The sequence below is a fragment of the Pseudorasbora parva genome, chromosome 8 (genome assembly GCF_024679245.1).
Source record: "Pseudorasbora parva isolate DD20220531a chromosome 8, ASM2467924v1, whole genome shotgun sequence".
Classification (NCBI taxonomy): Eukaryota; Metazoa; Chordata; class Actinopteri; order Cypriniformes; family Gobionidae; genus Pseudorasbora; species Pseudorasbora parva.
Genome location: NC_090179.1, coordinates 35465276 through 35481060, shown reverse-complemented (window position 1 = coordinate 35481060; position 15785 = coordinate 35465276). Strand labels below are relative to the sequence as shown.

General features: G+C 36.8%; 1 protein-coding gene across 3 annotated transcripts in view; it reads left to right on the top strand.

The window, feature by feature from the left end:
- Positions 1–12547, top strand: part of LOC137084668 (bifunctional polynucleotide phosphatase/kinase-like) — a 125951-nt gene extending 113404 nt beyond the window's left edge. For all 3 annotated transcript variants that reach the window (XM_067451035.1, XM_067451034.1, XM_067451036.1), the window contains 15 exons: positions 351–605; positions 5029–5298; positions 5393–5472; positions 5548–5605; positions 5725–5832; positions 6809–6880; positions 6997–7045; positions 7798–7868; positions 8102–8194; positions 9000–9096; positions 10190–10251; positions 10425–10534; positions 10614–10701; positions 12070–12137; positions 12244–12547. In XM_067451035.1, the coding sequence (XP_067307136.1) occupies positions 351–605; positions 5029–5298; positions 5393–5472; positions 5548–5605; positions 5725–5832; positions 6809–6880; positions 6997–7045; positions 7798–7868; positions 8102–8194; positions 9000–9096; positions 10190–10251; positions 10425–10534; positions 10614–10701; positions 12070–12137; positions 12244–12364 (1602 nt within the window). In that variant the 3' untranslated portion in view covers positions 12365–12547. The remainder of the gene's footprint in view (positions 1–350; positions 606–5028; positions 5299–5392; positions 5473–5547; positions 5606–5724; positions 5833–6808; positions 6881–6996; positions 7046–7797; positions 7869–8101; positions 8195–8999; positions 9097–10189; positions 10252–10424; positions 10535–10613; positions 10702–12069; positions 12138–12243) is intronic.
- Positions 12548–15785: the final 3238 nt, after the last annotated feature.

Below are 15785 nucleotides of genomic sequence, written 5' to 3'. Positions count from 1 at the left end.
AATCTCCTGAGCGCGCGCTTGTGTCCTCGGGGTTCCCCCCGACACACACGTCAGGATTTCTGATCATAAATATTCAACATCGGGATTGTTGTGGCTCCGAGGGTCCTCTGATCAGGTTCAGTGACTCTTAACAAACCTCACACCACAGGAAAATCTGATAAGATAAATTGTAGAACCATCAAGACAATCTACCTAGGATTGTCGGAAGGGGAGAAATCGGGGCAAAGTCACCCCGATTATCTTTTCGCGTGTACCCAGCATTAGCATGTAAATATTATGGAAAAAAATATTTTCTTAATACTGAAATCTAGGAACGCATAAATGAGTACAAGCCATCTGTGTTTCCACAGCTCGGGCCCAACCCATGTTCTCTGGACGGTCAGTCTCTGGGTCGTGGCGAGTCTGGATGTCTGACGTCTGGCTGCACACTGTACTTGGTTAATCAGTCCCACCCGTTCACTGTGGAATTTGTTGGAAATTCAAGCGGAAAGTCTTCCTCTCCTCAGAAGAATAGAACGGCAGCAGATGAAGATAAGAACACACGGAAAATCTCAAATGATCCCAAAAGGAGCATCCAGGATTACTTTTCTAAATCTTCAAAAAAGGTATCAAGATAAACTCTTTGAAAGAGTTTGCTCTCCCTCATGTCGTTCCAAACAAAGACTTTCGTTCATCTTCGGAACAAAGATATTTTTAAAGGAATCAGAGAGCTTTCTGACCCCTCCATAGACAACTATTTAATTAAAGACTTTGTTAAAATAAAATAGTCCATGTGACTCCAGTGGTTCAGCCTTAATTTATGAAGTGACGAGACTACGTTTTGTGTGCAAAAAACAAACAAAAATAACGACTTGTGCAACCAGTTGATGCCACTATCACTACTGTTTTAAAAGATTTCAAGGGCAACTTTTCTTTGAAACCAGAACAAAAACTTTTTGTCCTGGAAAAGTTCCTACAAAAGAAGGTTTGCCTTACCACTGACCGCTCTGCAAAGTACGTCACCCGGATCATTGGTCTGATTGGTTAAATGACTAAATGACTAAAAAATAAACGTGCACACTCCCCAGACCAATGTTCAATCTTAAAAGACTGAGCTTTTGTCTGGTGAAAGAACTGGTCAGGCGAGAACGAAGGTCTTTCGGGTTTGAAATAACATGAAAGTGAGTAACTAATTTTCATTTTTGGGTGAACTATTCTTTTAACACTGTTATTTTAACAAGGATGTATTAAATTGGTCAAAGGGGACAGTAAAGACAAAATATTTATATTTCATTTGAGTGTTTTTTTTTTACTTTTGATGTTAACCCACACACACACACACAAAAAAGTATTCGGCAGTTGTATTTTTACTGCATTTTCATGTTAAATAGATTGTGATAAGAGAAAAACTTGCTAACATGTTTTACACAAGAAAATATAAATGTTGCCACATGGTTCTGTACCATAATGGAATGGCATTGATGCATTTTTTCATTTATAGATGTCATTGACTGTATAACTGCTGTTATTTATAAGTATTTATAATTGTATAATTCTTTTGGAATACAGTTATATTTTTTAAATGTGTTTTGAAGAAAAAGACAAGAAACAGTGAGCTATGATATAAACATAGTGAATAATACATTAATAAAGATAAAAGTTAATTTAGTCTGCAGGAGTGTATAAATTCATAAAAGAAACATTTATTTTATGTTATTGGAATATATATATATATATATATATATATATATATATATATATATATATATATATATATATATATATATATATATATATATATACAGTCTTGTTCAAAATAATAGCAGTACAATGTGACTAACCAGAATAATCAAGGTTTTTAGTATATTTTTTATTGCTACGTGGCAAACAAGTTACCAGTAGGTTCAGTAGATTGTCAGAAAACAAATGAGACCCAGCATTCATGATATGCACGCTCTTAAGGCTGTGCAATTGGGCAATTAGTTGAATTAGTTGAAAGGGGTGTGTTCAAAAAAATAGCAGTGTGGCATTCAATCACTGAGGTCATCAATTTTGTGAAGAAACAGGTGTGAATCAGGTGGCCCCTATTTAAGGATGAAGCCAACACTTGTTGAACATGCATTTGAAAGCTGAGGAAAATGGGTCGTTCAAGACATTGTTCAGAAGAACAGCGTACTTTGATTAAAAAGTTGATTAGAGAGGGGAAAACCTATAAAGAGGTGCAAAAAATGATAGGCTGTTCAGCTAAAATGATCTCCAATGCCTTAAAATGGAGAGCAAAACCAGAGAGACGTGGAAGAAAACGGAAGACAACCATCAAAATGGATAGAAGAATAACCAGAATGGCAAAGGCTCAGCCAATGATCACCTCCAGGATGATCAAAGACAGTCTGGAGTTACCTGTAAGTACTGTGACAGTTAGAAGACGTCTGTGTGAAGCTAATCTATTTTCAAGAATCCCCCGCAAAGTCCCTCTGTTAAAAAAAAGGCATGTGCAGAAGAGGTTACAATTTGCCAAAGAACACATCAACTGGCCTAAAGAGAAATGGAGGAACATTTTGTGGACTGATGAGAGTAAAATTGTTCTTTTTGGGTCCAAGGGCCACAGGCAGTTTGTGAGACGACCCCCAAACTCTGAATTCAAGCCACAGTACACAGTGAAGACAGTGAAGCATGGAGGTGCAAGCATCATGATATGGGCATGTTTCTCCTACTATGGTGTTGGGCCTATTTATCGCATACCAGGGATCATGGATCAGTTTGCATATGTTAAAATACTTGAAGAGGTCATGTTGCCCTATGCTGAAGAGGACATGCCCTTGAAACGGTTGTTTCAACAAGACAATGACCCAAAACACACTAGTAAACGGGCAAAGTCTTGGTTCCAAACCAACAAAATTAATGTTATGGAGTGTCCAGCCCAATCTCCAGACCTTAATCCAATTGAGAACTTGTGGGGTGATATCAAAAATGCTGTTTCTGAAGCAAAACCAAGAAATGTGAATGAATTGTGGAATGTTGTTAAAGAATCATGGAGTGGAATAACAGCTGAGAGGTGCCACAAGTTGGTTGACTCCATGCCACACAGATGTCAAGCAGTTTTAAAAAACTGTGGTCATACAACTAAATATTAGTTCACAGGATTGCTAAATCCCAGAAGAAAAAAAATGTTTGTACAAAATAGTTTTGAGTTTGTACAGTCAAAGGTAGACACTGCTATTTTTTTGAACACACCCCTTTCAACTAATTGCCCAATTGCACAGCCTTAAGAGCGTGCATATCATGAATGCTGGGTCTTGTTTGTTTTCTGACAATCTACTGAACCTACTGGTAACTTGTTTGCCACGTAACAATAAAAAATATACTAAAAACCTTGATTATTCTGGTTAGTCACATTGTACTGCTATTATTTTGAACAAGACTGTATATATATATATATATATATATATATATATATATATATATATATATATATAATTTCGGAACCAAAGAAATTATATATATATATATATATATATATATATATATATATATATATATATATATATATATATATATAGGGCCGGGACTTTAACGCGTTAATTAAGATTAATTAACTACGGGACTTTAACGCGTTAATTAATTACGCAAAAAAAAAAAAAAAATTAATCGCACTTATTTTTGCCCCGCGGAACGTTTTTCAATGAATGAGTTTTGACGGACCGATTATACTGGAACACCAACTAGCGCTCATGAGTCACGACAACAACCATGAAAACAACAAACCATAGTGAACATGAACGAAGAAGCTGATGAGACCGCTTTGCTTGGCCCCGTGGATGGGAAATTTAGTTTTAAAAAACGAAATGATGGAAGCGTCGACAAGAGCATGGTTGTGTGCAAGCTATACAACAGGGGTATCCAAAGTCGGTCCTGGAGGGCCACTGACGTCCTGCAGAGTTTAGCTCCAGCTTGCCTCAATACACTGCTAAAGTTTCTAGTATGCCTAATAAGACCTTAATGAGCTGGTACAGGTGTGTTTAATTGGGGTTAGAGCTAAACTCAGCAGAACAGTGGCCCTCCAGGAGCAGGATTGGACACCCCTGCTATACAACAAGGAATTAGCGTATCACCGCAGCACATCGAGCCTCAAATATCACAAATATGCTTTTGCTAAACTTAATGGCAAACATTGCACTGGTCTGCTGGACTGAAATAAATAAACAATATTTTGTTGATTAAGCTTATGTATTCAGTCATTATTCAATGGTATACTAAAAATCCATGTGAAAAATGACTTCTCATTGTTCTCAGGTGAAATATTTATATGCGATTAAAATGCGATTAATTTCGATTAATTAATTACAAAGCCTCTAATTAATTAGATTAATTTTTTTAATCGAGTCCCGGCCCTAATATATATATATATATATATATATATATATATATATATATATATATATATATATAATATAATTTCTTTGGTTCCGAAATTTTCATAAACTTTTAACCCCTTTATTATTATTATTATTATTATTATTATTATTATTATTATTATTATTATTATTATTATTATTATTATTATTATGGAGACAGTTCCACTGAGGAAAAGACAGGAGGAAGAGCTAGAAGTAGCAGAGCTGAAGATGTTGAGGTTCTCTTTGGGAGAGGCGAGGATGGATAGGATCAGGAATGAGTACATCAGTGGGACAGCACATGTGAGATGTTTTGGAGACAAAGTTAGAGAGGCCAGGTTGAGATGGTTTGGACATGTTCAGAGGAGGGAGAGTGAATATATTGGTAAAGGGATGCTAAGGTTAGAGCTGCCAGGCAGGAGGACAAGAGGAAGACCAAAGAGGCGGTTTATGGATGTAGTGAAGGAGGACATGAAGGTAGTTGGTCTGAGAGAAGAGGATACAGAGGATAGGACTAGATGGAGGTAGATGATTCGCTGTGGCAACCCCTGAAGGGAACAGCCGAAAGGAAAAGAAAGAAGATTATTATTATTATTGGAGTTATTTTATGTCATAAAATCAATTTAAATATCCTACAAAACCTCTTGTTTCTCAGGCAACAAAACAAACTCACAGCCCACAGAAGGATGTCCCTCGCATGAAACGAGGGCGTGACGATGAGGATGAGGACGATGAAGATGAACATACCTCAGCTGAGAAAAAGCTTAAGCGGTTACAAGCATTTGCTGAGAGAGCGAGTGATGACAACATGGACTCATCTGCAGTCAAACCCAGCGCTCCTTCTTCCACTTGCTCTCAGAGTCACTGGCAGCAAATCGGCAGCCTCATGCTGTTCACTGCGGCAGGGGTTCCAGAAAGCTCCAAAGTAAGACGTGAACTTTCTTACAGGAATTACATGGCATTTCATCCGCAAAACCATTGTGCCTCTATAATGCTTCATGCTGTTTTGTGTGATTCAGGTTGCAGGTTTTGACATTGACGGCTGCATTATCACTACAAAGTCTGGGAAAGTATTTCCCACAAGTCCAGATGACTGGAGGTGAGTCTGGTTGAAGAACTTGCTATCTGCTGCAGCTGTTTGTTGTCTCTCATGTGATGATCTTTTACTCTTTAGGATTCTCTTCCCAGAGATTCAGCCCAGACTGGCTAGTCTGTTGAAGAAAGGATACAAGGTGCTTCTTAATCTACGATCTCTTAATTTTATGTTGATGTAGTCAGTATGCAATAATGTTTCATAACTAAAGTTAGAGCATCAATAAATGTCCAACTGGTTTTGCTTTGCTGTGTTTAGGTGGTATTTTTCACCAATCAGATGGGGATATCTCGAGGAAAACTCAGACCGGAGGTGTTCAAGTCAAAAGCTGAGGATATTCTACAGACACTTCAGTTGCCCATCCAGGTTAATGACATGTTCACCCTTTTTACATACACTGTTGTTCAAAAGTCTGGTGTTTGTGTGGTTAAATTTATTATTCTTTTTTTAAAATACAGCCAAAACGGTAATCTTGTGAAATATTACAATTTAAAAGAACCCTTGAAATTTATTTACTGTGATGGCAAAGCTGAATATCAACATTACTCACGTCTTTAGTTTCACATGATCCTTCAGAAATCATTGTAATATTTTGATTTGCTGCTCAAGAAACATTTCTTACTTATTATTATCAATGCTAACAAAAAGTTGTGGCAGATTTGTGGAAACTGTTTTTTTGTTGTTGAATCAAATGGAAAGTAAAATAAATTTATTTTGTTAAAATATTTGTAATAGAAATCTTGGTCACTCTTTAGATTAGGGTCCAATTCTCACTATTAACTATGACTTTTGACTCAATTAACCTAATGCACTGCTTATTAATAATTAGTAAGGTAATTGTTAGGTTTAAGTGTTGGGTAGGATTAAGGGATGTCGAACATGGTCATGCAGAATAAGGCATTAATATGTGCTTTATAATAAACAGCCTATATCCCAGTAATATGCATGCTAATAAGCCACTGGTAAATATTGTTAGCAAATATTTTGTGACATTATTAATGCCTTCATAGTTAAAGGAATACTTCACCACTTTTTCATATTAAACTATGTTATTCCCTCAACTAATACGAGTTGATACATACCTCTCTCGCCTGAGTGCGTGCACTTAATCTTTCTGACGCGCGGTGATGATCTGATAGCATTTAGAATAGTTGAACGACCTAGTATGGTGACATGAAATAAAATGTGGCGCTTTTCTAAGCGGATTAAAAAGGAGAACTATAATGAATGGCGGAATAGCACTTCTGAGAGTACTTCGGCTGGGCGCCTGAAACATCCTCTCTCACATCTCCCCCTCCCCCTTATTGACAGAAATGAGAATCAGAATACATTCTTTTTCCAGGTGTTTGTTTCCACAGCCCCTGGTATTTACAGAAAGCCTGTTATCGGAATGTGGGAACATCTGTGTGAGAAGGTGAATCACTATTGCTGTTATTTGTAGTTGCATTAAAAAAAGGTGTATTATTTGCTTTACATTACGTACAATATGCAGCAAGTTCGGTCCCAGTAGCGTGTGTATATTTTTTGCAGGCGAATGGTGGAGTGACTATAGACGTGTCACAGAGCTTCTATGTAGGAGGTGAGCTAAATCAAGTTCATTTAAATCTAGGGCCCTGTTTCCACCTGGCATTGATCCGATCAGAAGTTGACGATGCTAGAAACAGGTGTAAACCGGGTCTAAAATGGTCTAAACTTGTCCACATTCAACCACTTCCAGAGGTAGTTGAAAATGTATTCAAGCTGATTGCTTTCGTAGTGCAAGCGCTCATGTGATCGAATGGGTTCGAGCAGCCACAAAAGACCACCTACTCTTCGTCTGCTGCCCTAATGTGTACCGGTAAACATAAGTGCGCTAGCCAGACGGGATTTAAACTTTGTGGGCTGGAGATTCATCATATTCTTTAATCTCTGATCGTATTCACATGTAAATTGCATGAGCTTATTTTGTCCATTACGTCGAACAATCTGAAAAAATCCATATATTTACCCGCCCATAGCCCCTCCCCTTGAACAAATCAGGACAGGTGGGTGAAAGTGGACAAAAGAGATGGATTAAAACACCAGGTGTAAACGGGTATGCGTCTCTCTCGTCTACTCTCTCGATCCGATCGATATATATTTGAGATTTAAGGTCAATTTCATGGAACTAAAAAGTAGTTTAATGGTACGTTTTTATCCCTTTTACTTATTCTTCCTCATGAACCTAAACATAACTTATGTACTTATATATGGGTACTTTCTTAGGTAAGTACACTTTACGTACACCCCTAACCCTACTCAAACTCTTAATTGGAAGACCAATTGTAAAACCCTTTCAAAAAACATTTACAGATGCAGCAGGACGTCCTGCTAACTGGGCTCCAGGGAAAAAGAAGAAAGACTTCTCTTGCAGTGACAGACTGGTAATGACATTAACTGCAGTCTTTATTACACATAAGCAGATTGTATTAGTTACTGCATTTTATAATAAATGATTTTAATGCAAATAATGTGTAATTGATTTACACTGGTTTGGCCACAAGGGGGCATGGTAGTGTTTTTCTTGCTCCATTTGACAAACTTTACAATGTTTATGGGCTTTTGTCAAAATAAATCTGTACATGTTTGTTTTTTTTCTTATCTCTTGTGCCCTCAGTTTGCCCTCAACATTGGTCTTCAGTTTTACACCCCAGAGGAATACTTCTTGGGCTGGAAACCCGCTCAGTTCAGCTTGCCAGAGTTTGACCCTGTAAACATTTGGTCTTTTTTGATGTTTTTGTTTTACTTATACATTTGCTACACTGTATTAATGTATGGTTATTTATGTTTTGGTACTTAAGTTGGGTACTTTATACTGCCATAAAAAAGTTTTGGGTCAGTAAGATAAAAAAAGCAAGAAATTAGAACTTTTAATTTAGTAAAGATGGGGTAAAGCATGGGTGGGGAATGTTGATCCTGGAGGGTCACTCTCTTGCAGAGTTTAGTTCTGACCCTGAAAAAGAACACTCATCTGCCTGTAACTTTAGTAAACATGAAGACCTTTATAGCTCCACGTGTGTTTGATTAGGGTTGGCGCGGAACTCTGCAGAACACTGGCCCTCCAGGATCAACGTTCTCCACCCATGGGTTAAATGGATCAAAATTGGAGCTCATTTAAAAAAATCTATAATAAATGCTGTTCTTTCAAATTTTCCATTCATCAAATAATCCTGAAATGTCTTGAAAAATATTCAGCATTGATAATAATAAAAAGAAATGTTTCTTGAGCAGCGAATCAGCATATTAGAAAGATTTAGAATGATGCTGAATATTCAGCTTTACATCACATGAATAAATAATTTAAAATATATATAAAAAAGGAAAACAGTTATTTAAAATTTAAATTTAAAATACTATTTCAAAATATTAATGTTTTACTGTTAATTATAAATTCAGCCTTGGTGAGCATTAGAGACTTCTTTCAAAAACATTTACAAATCTTACTGACCCAAACTTTTGGACATTACTATATAAGCATCGATAATAATGATTTATGTTTTTGTATCATTATCCAGAGGAAATTAGACTCTAAAATGTGTCTTTACGATCCTCCTGACACCTCCCTCGCATCTACCAAACAGGAAGTCATTGTAGCGGTGGGATTCCCTGGATGTGAGCATTTTTTTCAGTGTTTTTTTTTTCTTTTCTTCCTTTTTTTCTTACTCCTTCCAGGGGCCCGTTCTTCGTACCACACTTAATACATCTGAGATTATTTGACAGATCCCAGATCTTTTCATCATGATGATCTCTAGCTAATTTGGTTCTTCAAACGAATTTGCGGATTGGATTAAAATATCTGGATTAAGTTATCTGAGCTCCCTGCACGTTCCTGCATTCACTGAAGAGGGCAGATGGTTCGATACTCGAAACCACGATCAGAAATGCAGCGATTGGCTGGCACAAGACATCAATGTAATGACATCATATAATTAAAAAAAACACCTGATGAAAAACTTGACAAATTTATGGACCTTTGTAAGGAAACAGCCAAGCAACCAAAATTACATACAAGGTATAATAGATTGGCTTCATGAAATGTGCACGATTCCCAATTATAATCACAGTTTCTAGTATTTGTACAGCCTTTACTTTTTTATTTCAGTATTGTAACTAGCAATTCATCTAAATTTATCTTTGAAGCAGATTTGATAAGTGACAGCATTAATTAAAGGTTCTTAATGGTCAAGATCAAGTTCTTTGCATCTCTTGCGCTGCATCAAGCCATCCCATAATATCGGTCACCACTCAAACTAATGCACGGCTCAGAGTAACGTTACAGCATGTGTGTAAGACTCCAGTAAAATTATAAAGTAATTATTCCATCACAAATAAATCTCTTAATCAAGTGTCTATAGTATTATTAAACTAAACAGCGTTTACAATATTATTTTTAAATACATTTTTAGATTATTATTTGAAATAATTATTGCCCCAGGTTCAGTAAGGAACTTTAATAATAAAGTAGCGGTGGTTTGGACACATTTTGAGTATCAACCGCTTAAAAAGATGCAATCTAATCCTGTTTCCATGAAATAAGCAGCTCCCAAGCAGGTTTATGCTTACGGGCCAGGATCAGCTTCGAAGAACCAAACAATCCAAGATCATGCCAGATCAGCAACAATCAAATCAGTCAGTGACATATGAAGAACGGACCCCAGGTGACCAATTTTTATGATGTAACCCTTGATTTGTTTTGTTTTTACAGCGGGTAAATCCACGTTCTTCCAGACACACATCATTCCAAAGGGCTATGCATATGTGAACAGGGTAAGTTGAGTTTCAAAGCTAACACAACAGAGAACCCAGAGACAAGAAGTAGATCTTTTGTTTTTAAGCGCAAGATAGAGTATATTTGATTTAGAAGATCTGGAGGATTTAAATGTGTATAATATCTTGCTTTAACTGCCTGTAATGCTGTAAAATCTGCACATGAACTCTAGGACTTGCTTGGCTCGTGGCAGCATTGTGTGTCAGCCTGTGAACGCGCTCTAAAGGAAGGCCAGAGCGTAGTGGTGGACAACACTAACCCTGACGCCGAGTCTAGAAAAAGGTGCCTACCTCAGTTTCCAAAGCAGATGCTTGTTTTATCTTTTCAACTGAAATGGCACCGTCAATGATTTTCTCCACAGATATGTAGATGTAAGTCAAAGCGCTGGAGTCCCCTGCAGGTGTTTCAACTTCACAGCCAGTCTGGAACAAGCAAAGCATAACAACAGGGTACGGTCTTTATTGTATGTTTCAGTACGTACATTAAAGTTACCATGAAATCAAGATTAACAATGCTTATTTTTGTATGCAATATTGTAGTATTTATTGTAAATGATTTATCATTATTATTATTTTTTTAAATTACATTCGATCAGTTCCCCATTGACAAAATCAAGTCCCACCCCACATTTTTTTCTCATTGGATCACTCAGAAATACACCCTCAAAGGCATGGCTGGACCTATCATTGGGCTTGACTGGGCTGCAGCCCATGTGGCCCCACCCTGCAGGGGGTCCCTTCCATTACCCGTATAAATACTCCACTAAATTATGCGATCTGAAGAGTTTTGAGCGCTGTCTCTCGGCTATCACACTATAGTGGCAATAGGACAGAAATGCCTGCAAAATTATAAAAACATTTAATGAGTTCCTGTTTTTCCGAACATCTGCACAATCAAAAATGTGACTGTGATTTTATACAACAGTTCAATAAATTTAGTGAGTAGCTTTCATAGACACGTTTTTGCTCTGTCAAAAAATAAATAAAACGGAACAAACTGCGGTTTTAATGAGTATCCGAGCAACACAGTGCTTTTTTTCTCAAAGTATCAGCGTATTTAACAAATCAGACTACTGAATAATTCAATTAGGCTAGCCGTTCATAAATACAGTACTCTGTTTATTCAACGATTCGATTGAATGAAGGATTCAACACGCTCATTAAACCGGCAACTTGTTGCATAGTTAAAAAAAAGTTGACTTATTTCATTTATTTAATATTTCTTTTTAATATTGATCTTTTAACTTAATTTATGCAATTATAATTTAATGTGTAAATCCATACATGCCATGTCTAAACAGCACGTGTAAATCCAAAAATGGATTGTATTGATACTGACTTATTGGTAATAATAGCAATGTGATTGAATTTATTGATTCAATTTATAAAATCTGACATGAGAGGTCACAGATATGACAATAAATGTAAAAATACTGTTCATGGCTTTATCGGTCCGTGTTATTTCAGAGTTTTGAGCTTCTCTCAAGTTAGAGAGCACTTAATATTACCTCTAAACTTTGGCTAGGCATTTTGCATATTAATTGTTCTAGGAAGCACAAAACATATTTAAATTGTGTTTATTTTGTGCCATTCCGTAATGATGTTGTAGTTGTTTTGTATCGTAGGTAGGGCCCAAACATGAAGCCCCCTCAGTCCTGCCCTGACCATAGAGAAGAGAAAAAACAACTTCTGTTTCATGGTGACTTTAAAAATACAAATCTGTATAATCAAAATGGTTCCATTTTACCAAATTATCAATTGAAGCATAAAAATGCAAAGTCAGTCATTGACTGATGTTATCTTGTTTTCTTGCTGTAGTTTCGTGAGATGGTTCCTTCTGCCACCAAGCACGTTCATGTCAATGATATGGTGTTTCACAGCTACAAGTGAGTGAACGGAGCAAACCGAGCTTATTCCACTCTACCAGATCATCATTATCTTTATTGGTTAACTCATACAAGCCCTTTGGTTTCTTTTTCTTGTTCTCTGTAGGAAAAAATTTGTGGCACCCAGTTTGTCTGAAGGCTTTTCTGAAATCCTGCAGATTCATTTTGTGCCTAGTTTCAGTGACAAAAGATCAGAGTTCCTCTTCAGGCAGTTCTCTGAGGGCTGAGTCTGAAGTTTGAGAATAATGAAGAACAAAAAAGGCGACTGAACTCAATTTTACACTAGTGTTTCGCTGTCTTTAATTTGGTACTTTTTAAATGTGGTGTTTGGTAAACGTATTCATAGCTGGTAAAATCGACCATCATACAAGACAATACAAATAAAACTCTTTTATAAATTGAGGAAACCATTGCTTGTTTCAGTTTGATTAATACAATGAATGTGCTTCAGTATTTTTCAGTGTTTGGGTGTGATTTAAGTTTTTCTTATCTGTAAAACAAGAGATTATTTATATTGTGAGATCTAAATCTATGAAAGCTTATATTCTAAATGTTGTGTTTGTGAGCTTAAAATCTCCCAGCTTAATGCATTACATTTTGGTAATTGCGACGTGTGGCAACAGATAGGCCCTTATCAGTTTAACCTTTTCACAACGTTTCTTAAACTTTGTTTTTTGCAGCTGAAGAGTTTCTGTCTTCTGTGAGCGGCAAGAATTGCTTACATTTCCAAATACCTGCAGTACACCGACTCTGTGCCCATGGTGTGTGTACTGTCCTCATCACGTTCCATTTGTTACTCATGCTACACTGCCATGGCTTATTGTGTCTAATACCTTAATGGCTGGAAATCTACTTTCATTTTCCAGCATTTGCATTTATTTAGACTGATTTTCCTTGTACAGGATAATTTCCCCCTCATCTAACTTTATGACTGTCTGAATAGTTTTCATATAATGTAATTATCATCTCTGGCAGAAAGCACAATAACAGCTGAATGATCATAAGATCTAATAACTCTAAAGTCATCTTAAACTACCACAATGAACACCAATTACATCATTTCAAAGATACTCCATACATAACAGCAAATACTCTGAAGTAAAAAATAAAATATGGATAGCTGACTTCTTAAAATGACATAACGCTGAGCATTTGGTAGACACTAAGTGTGACCGATATAAAGGTTCAAGCCCCGATCTCTTTGCAACATCTCTTTAAATACCCAGACCAAGATTCAAAACTCTTTCAAATGTAAACTTGAGTTCACAATTGTATTTGCATCGATCAAGTCATATAGACCTCTAGTGACAGGAGGAGGTAGAGAATTGGCTGGAGACACGCCCATCCATCACACATATAAGCAAAATATCTCTAAACTCTTAAAATATTGATTATCTTTTAGTTTACTTCTTTGTGGATGAGACCTTTGTACCTGTCACACTGAGACATTTCAAACGATATCAAACATGTAATACTGTATAATGCGAATTCACATTAAACCAAACAGATTTTGAGTGAATTCTGTAGGAGGGATGGGGGGGGGGGAAGAGGCAGTGAAAGGAAAGGCATGTACATTAAAGCCATTCTAAAATGATTCACTCACTGTGGTATGCAGATTGGGACAATGGCATGATGGTTTGTTCTCTTACAAGGGTAGAGCACTGTGTGGGTGTGACTTGTGGTTGTAATAGAATCTTTAATTTGAGAAACTTCAACACCGAGATCCTTTAGCAGTGCCATTTCTATTCGGATTTCCTTCAACTCACTCAAAATATCCGGCTGTTGTTTCTCTGTGCTTTTCGACATGGCTTCTTTTCTTTCTTTTCAACATCGCCTTCACTGACCTGTAATGAATCCAGCTTGGGGTGTTGCTGTTGAACGAGAAGCTTCTTCTTGCTTTGACGCTCTTTCATTGGCACAATCAATATTACGTTTTTCGAAGATGATTTCATCACTCACATCAATATTGCAGTCAAGTAAGGTTGCAGGTCATTTCTGATACTGTCATTTTGCAGGCCAGTAAGGACAGTGTGAAGAAACATGCTCTGCACTAGTTTTGGGTCATATTTCAAGCTGGATTGAGCTTCCTGAGTTGGGAACAGAATATTTTGCCTCAGATCAAGGCACAGAACGAGAAAACTTTGTGGGGTCTCTTTGCTACTCTGTGCTTCACAGGTTAGCTGTTTGTACAATTCAGTCATGCCTCTTTTTTGATAATGCACTCTCAGTACGTCTCAGCACAGGAAGGGTTAAATTTGGTTTTCCCTCCAGGTAACTACGCAGCTGCATCCCTGGTGCAATTGCTTTAATCACTGCATCGACTAGTTCAAGCTCTGAAACTCCCCTGCTTAAGCCATGTTTGATGGTTGATGGGCCAAACTTGAAAAGGTGAGCTTATCTTTTCGTCCAGGTTTACCTCTGTCCTGATATCTTGAATTCTCTGTTCCAGGGAGGCATGGTCTGTGTGTAATTAACTGCAGATCGGAGCTTGTGTCTGGCTGCACATTTGGACTTTGCAACGTGAAATAACTTTGTATAGTGCTTGTGTTCTGTTCACTCTAAAACTGGAACACATGCTGGTTTAAATTAACCCAGTGGCATTTTAACCTAGCAGGCTGGGCTGTTGTGAAAACCCAAAATGTAGTCAATTTTTACCATTAATGGATTTGCTATTCTGGGTTATTGTTGGGTTGTTCTTGAAATTTATCCTGTGCATTAGCTGTAAAACTAGACAATCATGAAAGAACAAATGAAGAATGGATGTTTAGACTGTTAAAAGAATAATTTTTATTCCTTGACAAATGGTACAACACACAAATGTGTTAAAATTGGCAACAATGACAACTACAAACCTAATATAATTCTGTCAATTTATTCATGTTTAAATCAAACTTTTTTTTGATGGGTTACTGTGACCTTTGAGTGTCTGTGTTCATATGACAGTTTTCTCAAATGAAACGGTAAATTCTCATGTCCTCAGTGACACGGCAGAGGCTGAAAAGACAGCAAGCGTGTTTGGCGCACGTGTGTACGTGTGCGCATGTTACCGGCCTCAGACCTAGGGGATATCTGGGCAGGCAGCAAATGATACACAGGCAGTGTGCACTGTGGATCGGTGATTACACTGTGAAAAAAACACGAGAGGACAGGTTTGATGTCTTTCCACAGCGGCAGTCAGTTTATTACTGATAATTTCTCTTTAAATCTCTTTTCCCTTTAAAAGGATTTAACATTTCAAAACTTTGACACTCTTAAAGTGCATTTGGTGAAAGACAAGTTAACAAAGAACAAATATACAAAAATACATAGTAGTTGTATGCAAAACATACCAATTTGTACATATTATTATGCATGTATGCTTATATGCAGGTCAACATTATATGCATTTAGAGTCTGGCATAAATTTACATTATAAATCAGATACTGTATAATACAAAAAAAATGTCAAAATGCACACAAAGAGTTTATCAAAAGACCAGAAAGTGTAAAAGACCAGATTTCAGAAGAAAATATATTAGATGTCATTTCACTTGCTGTATCAATTTGATATAATTGGTCTCTTATTTAACTCATGCACATACATACAAAATACATGTGCTGACCACTCAAAATGGCGACTGAAACGACAATACAACATACTCTCAGAAA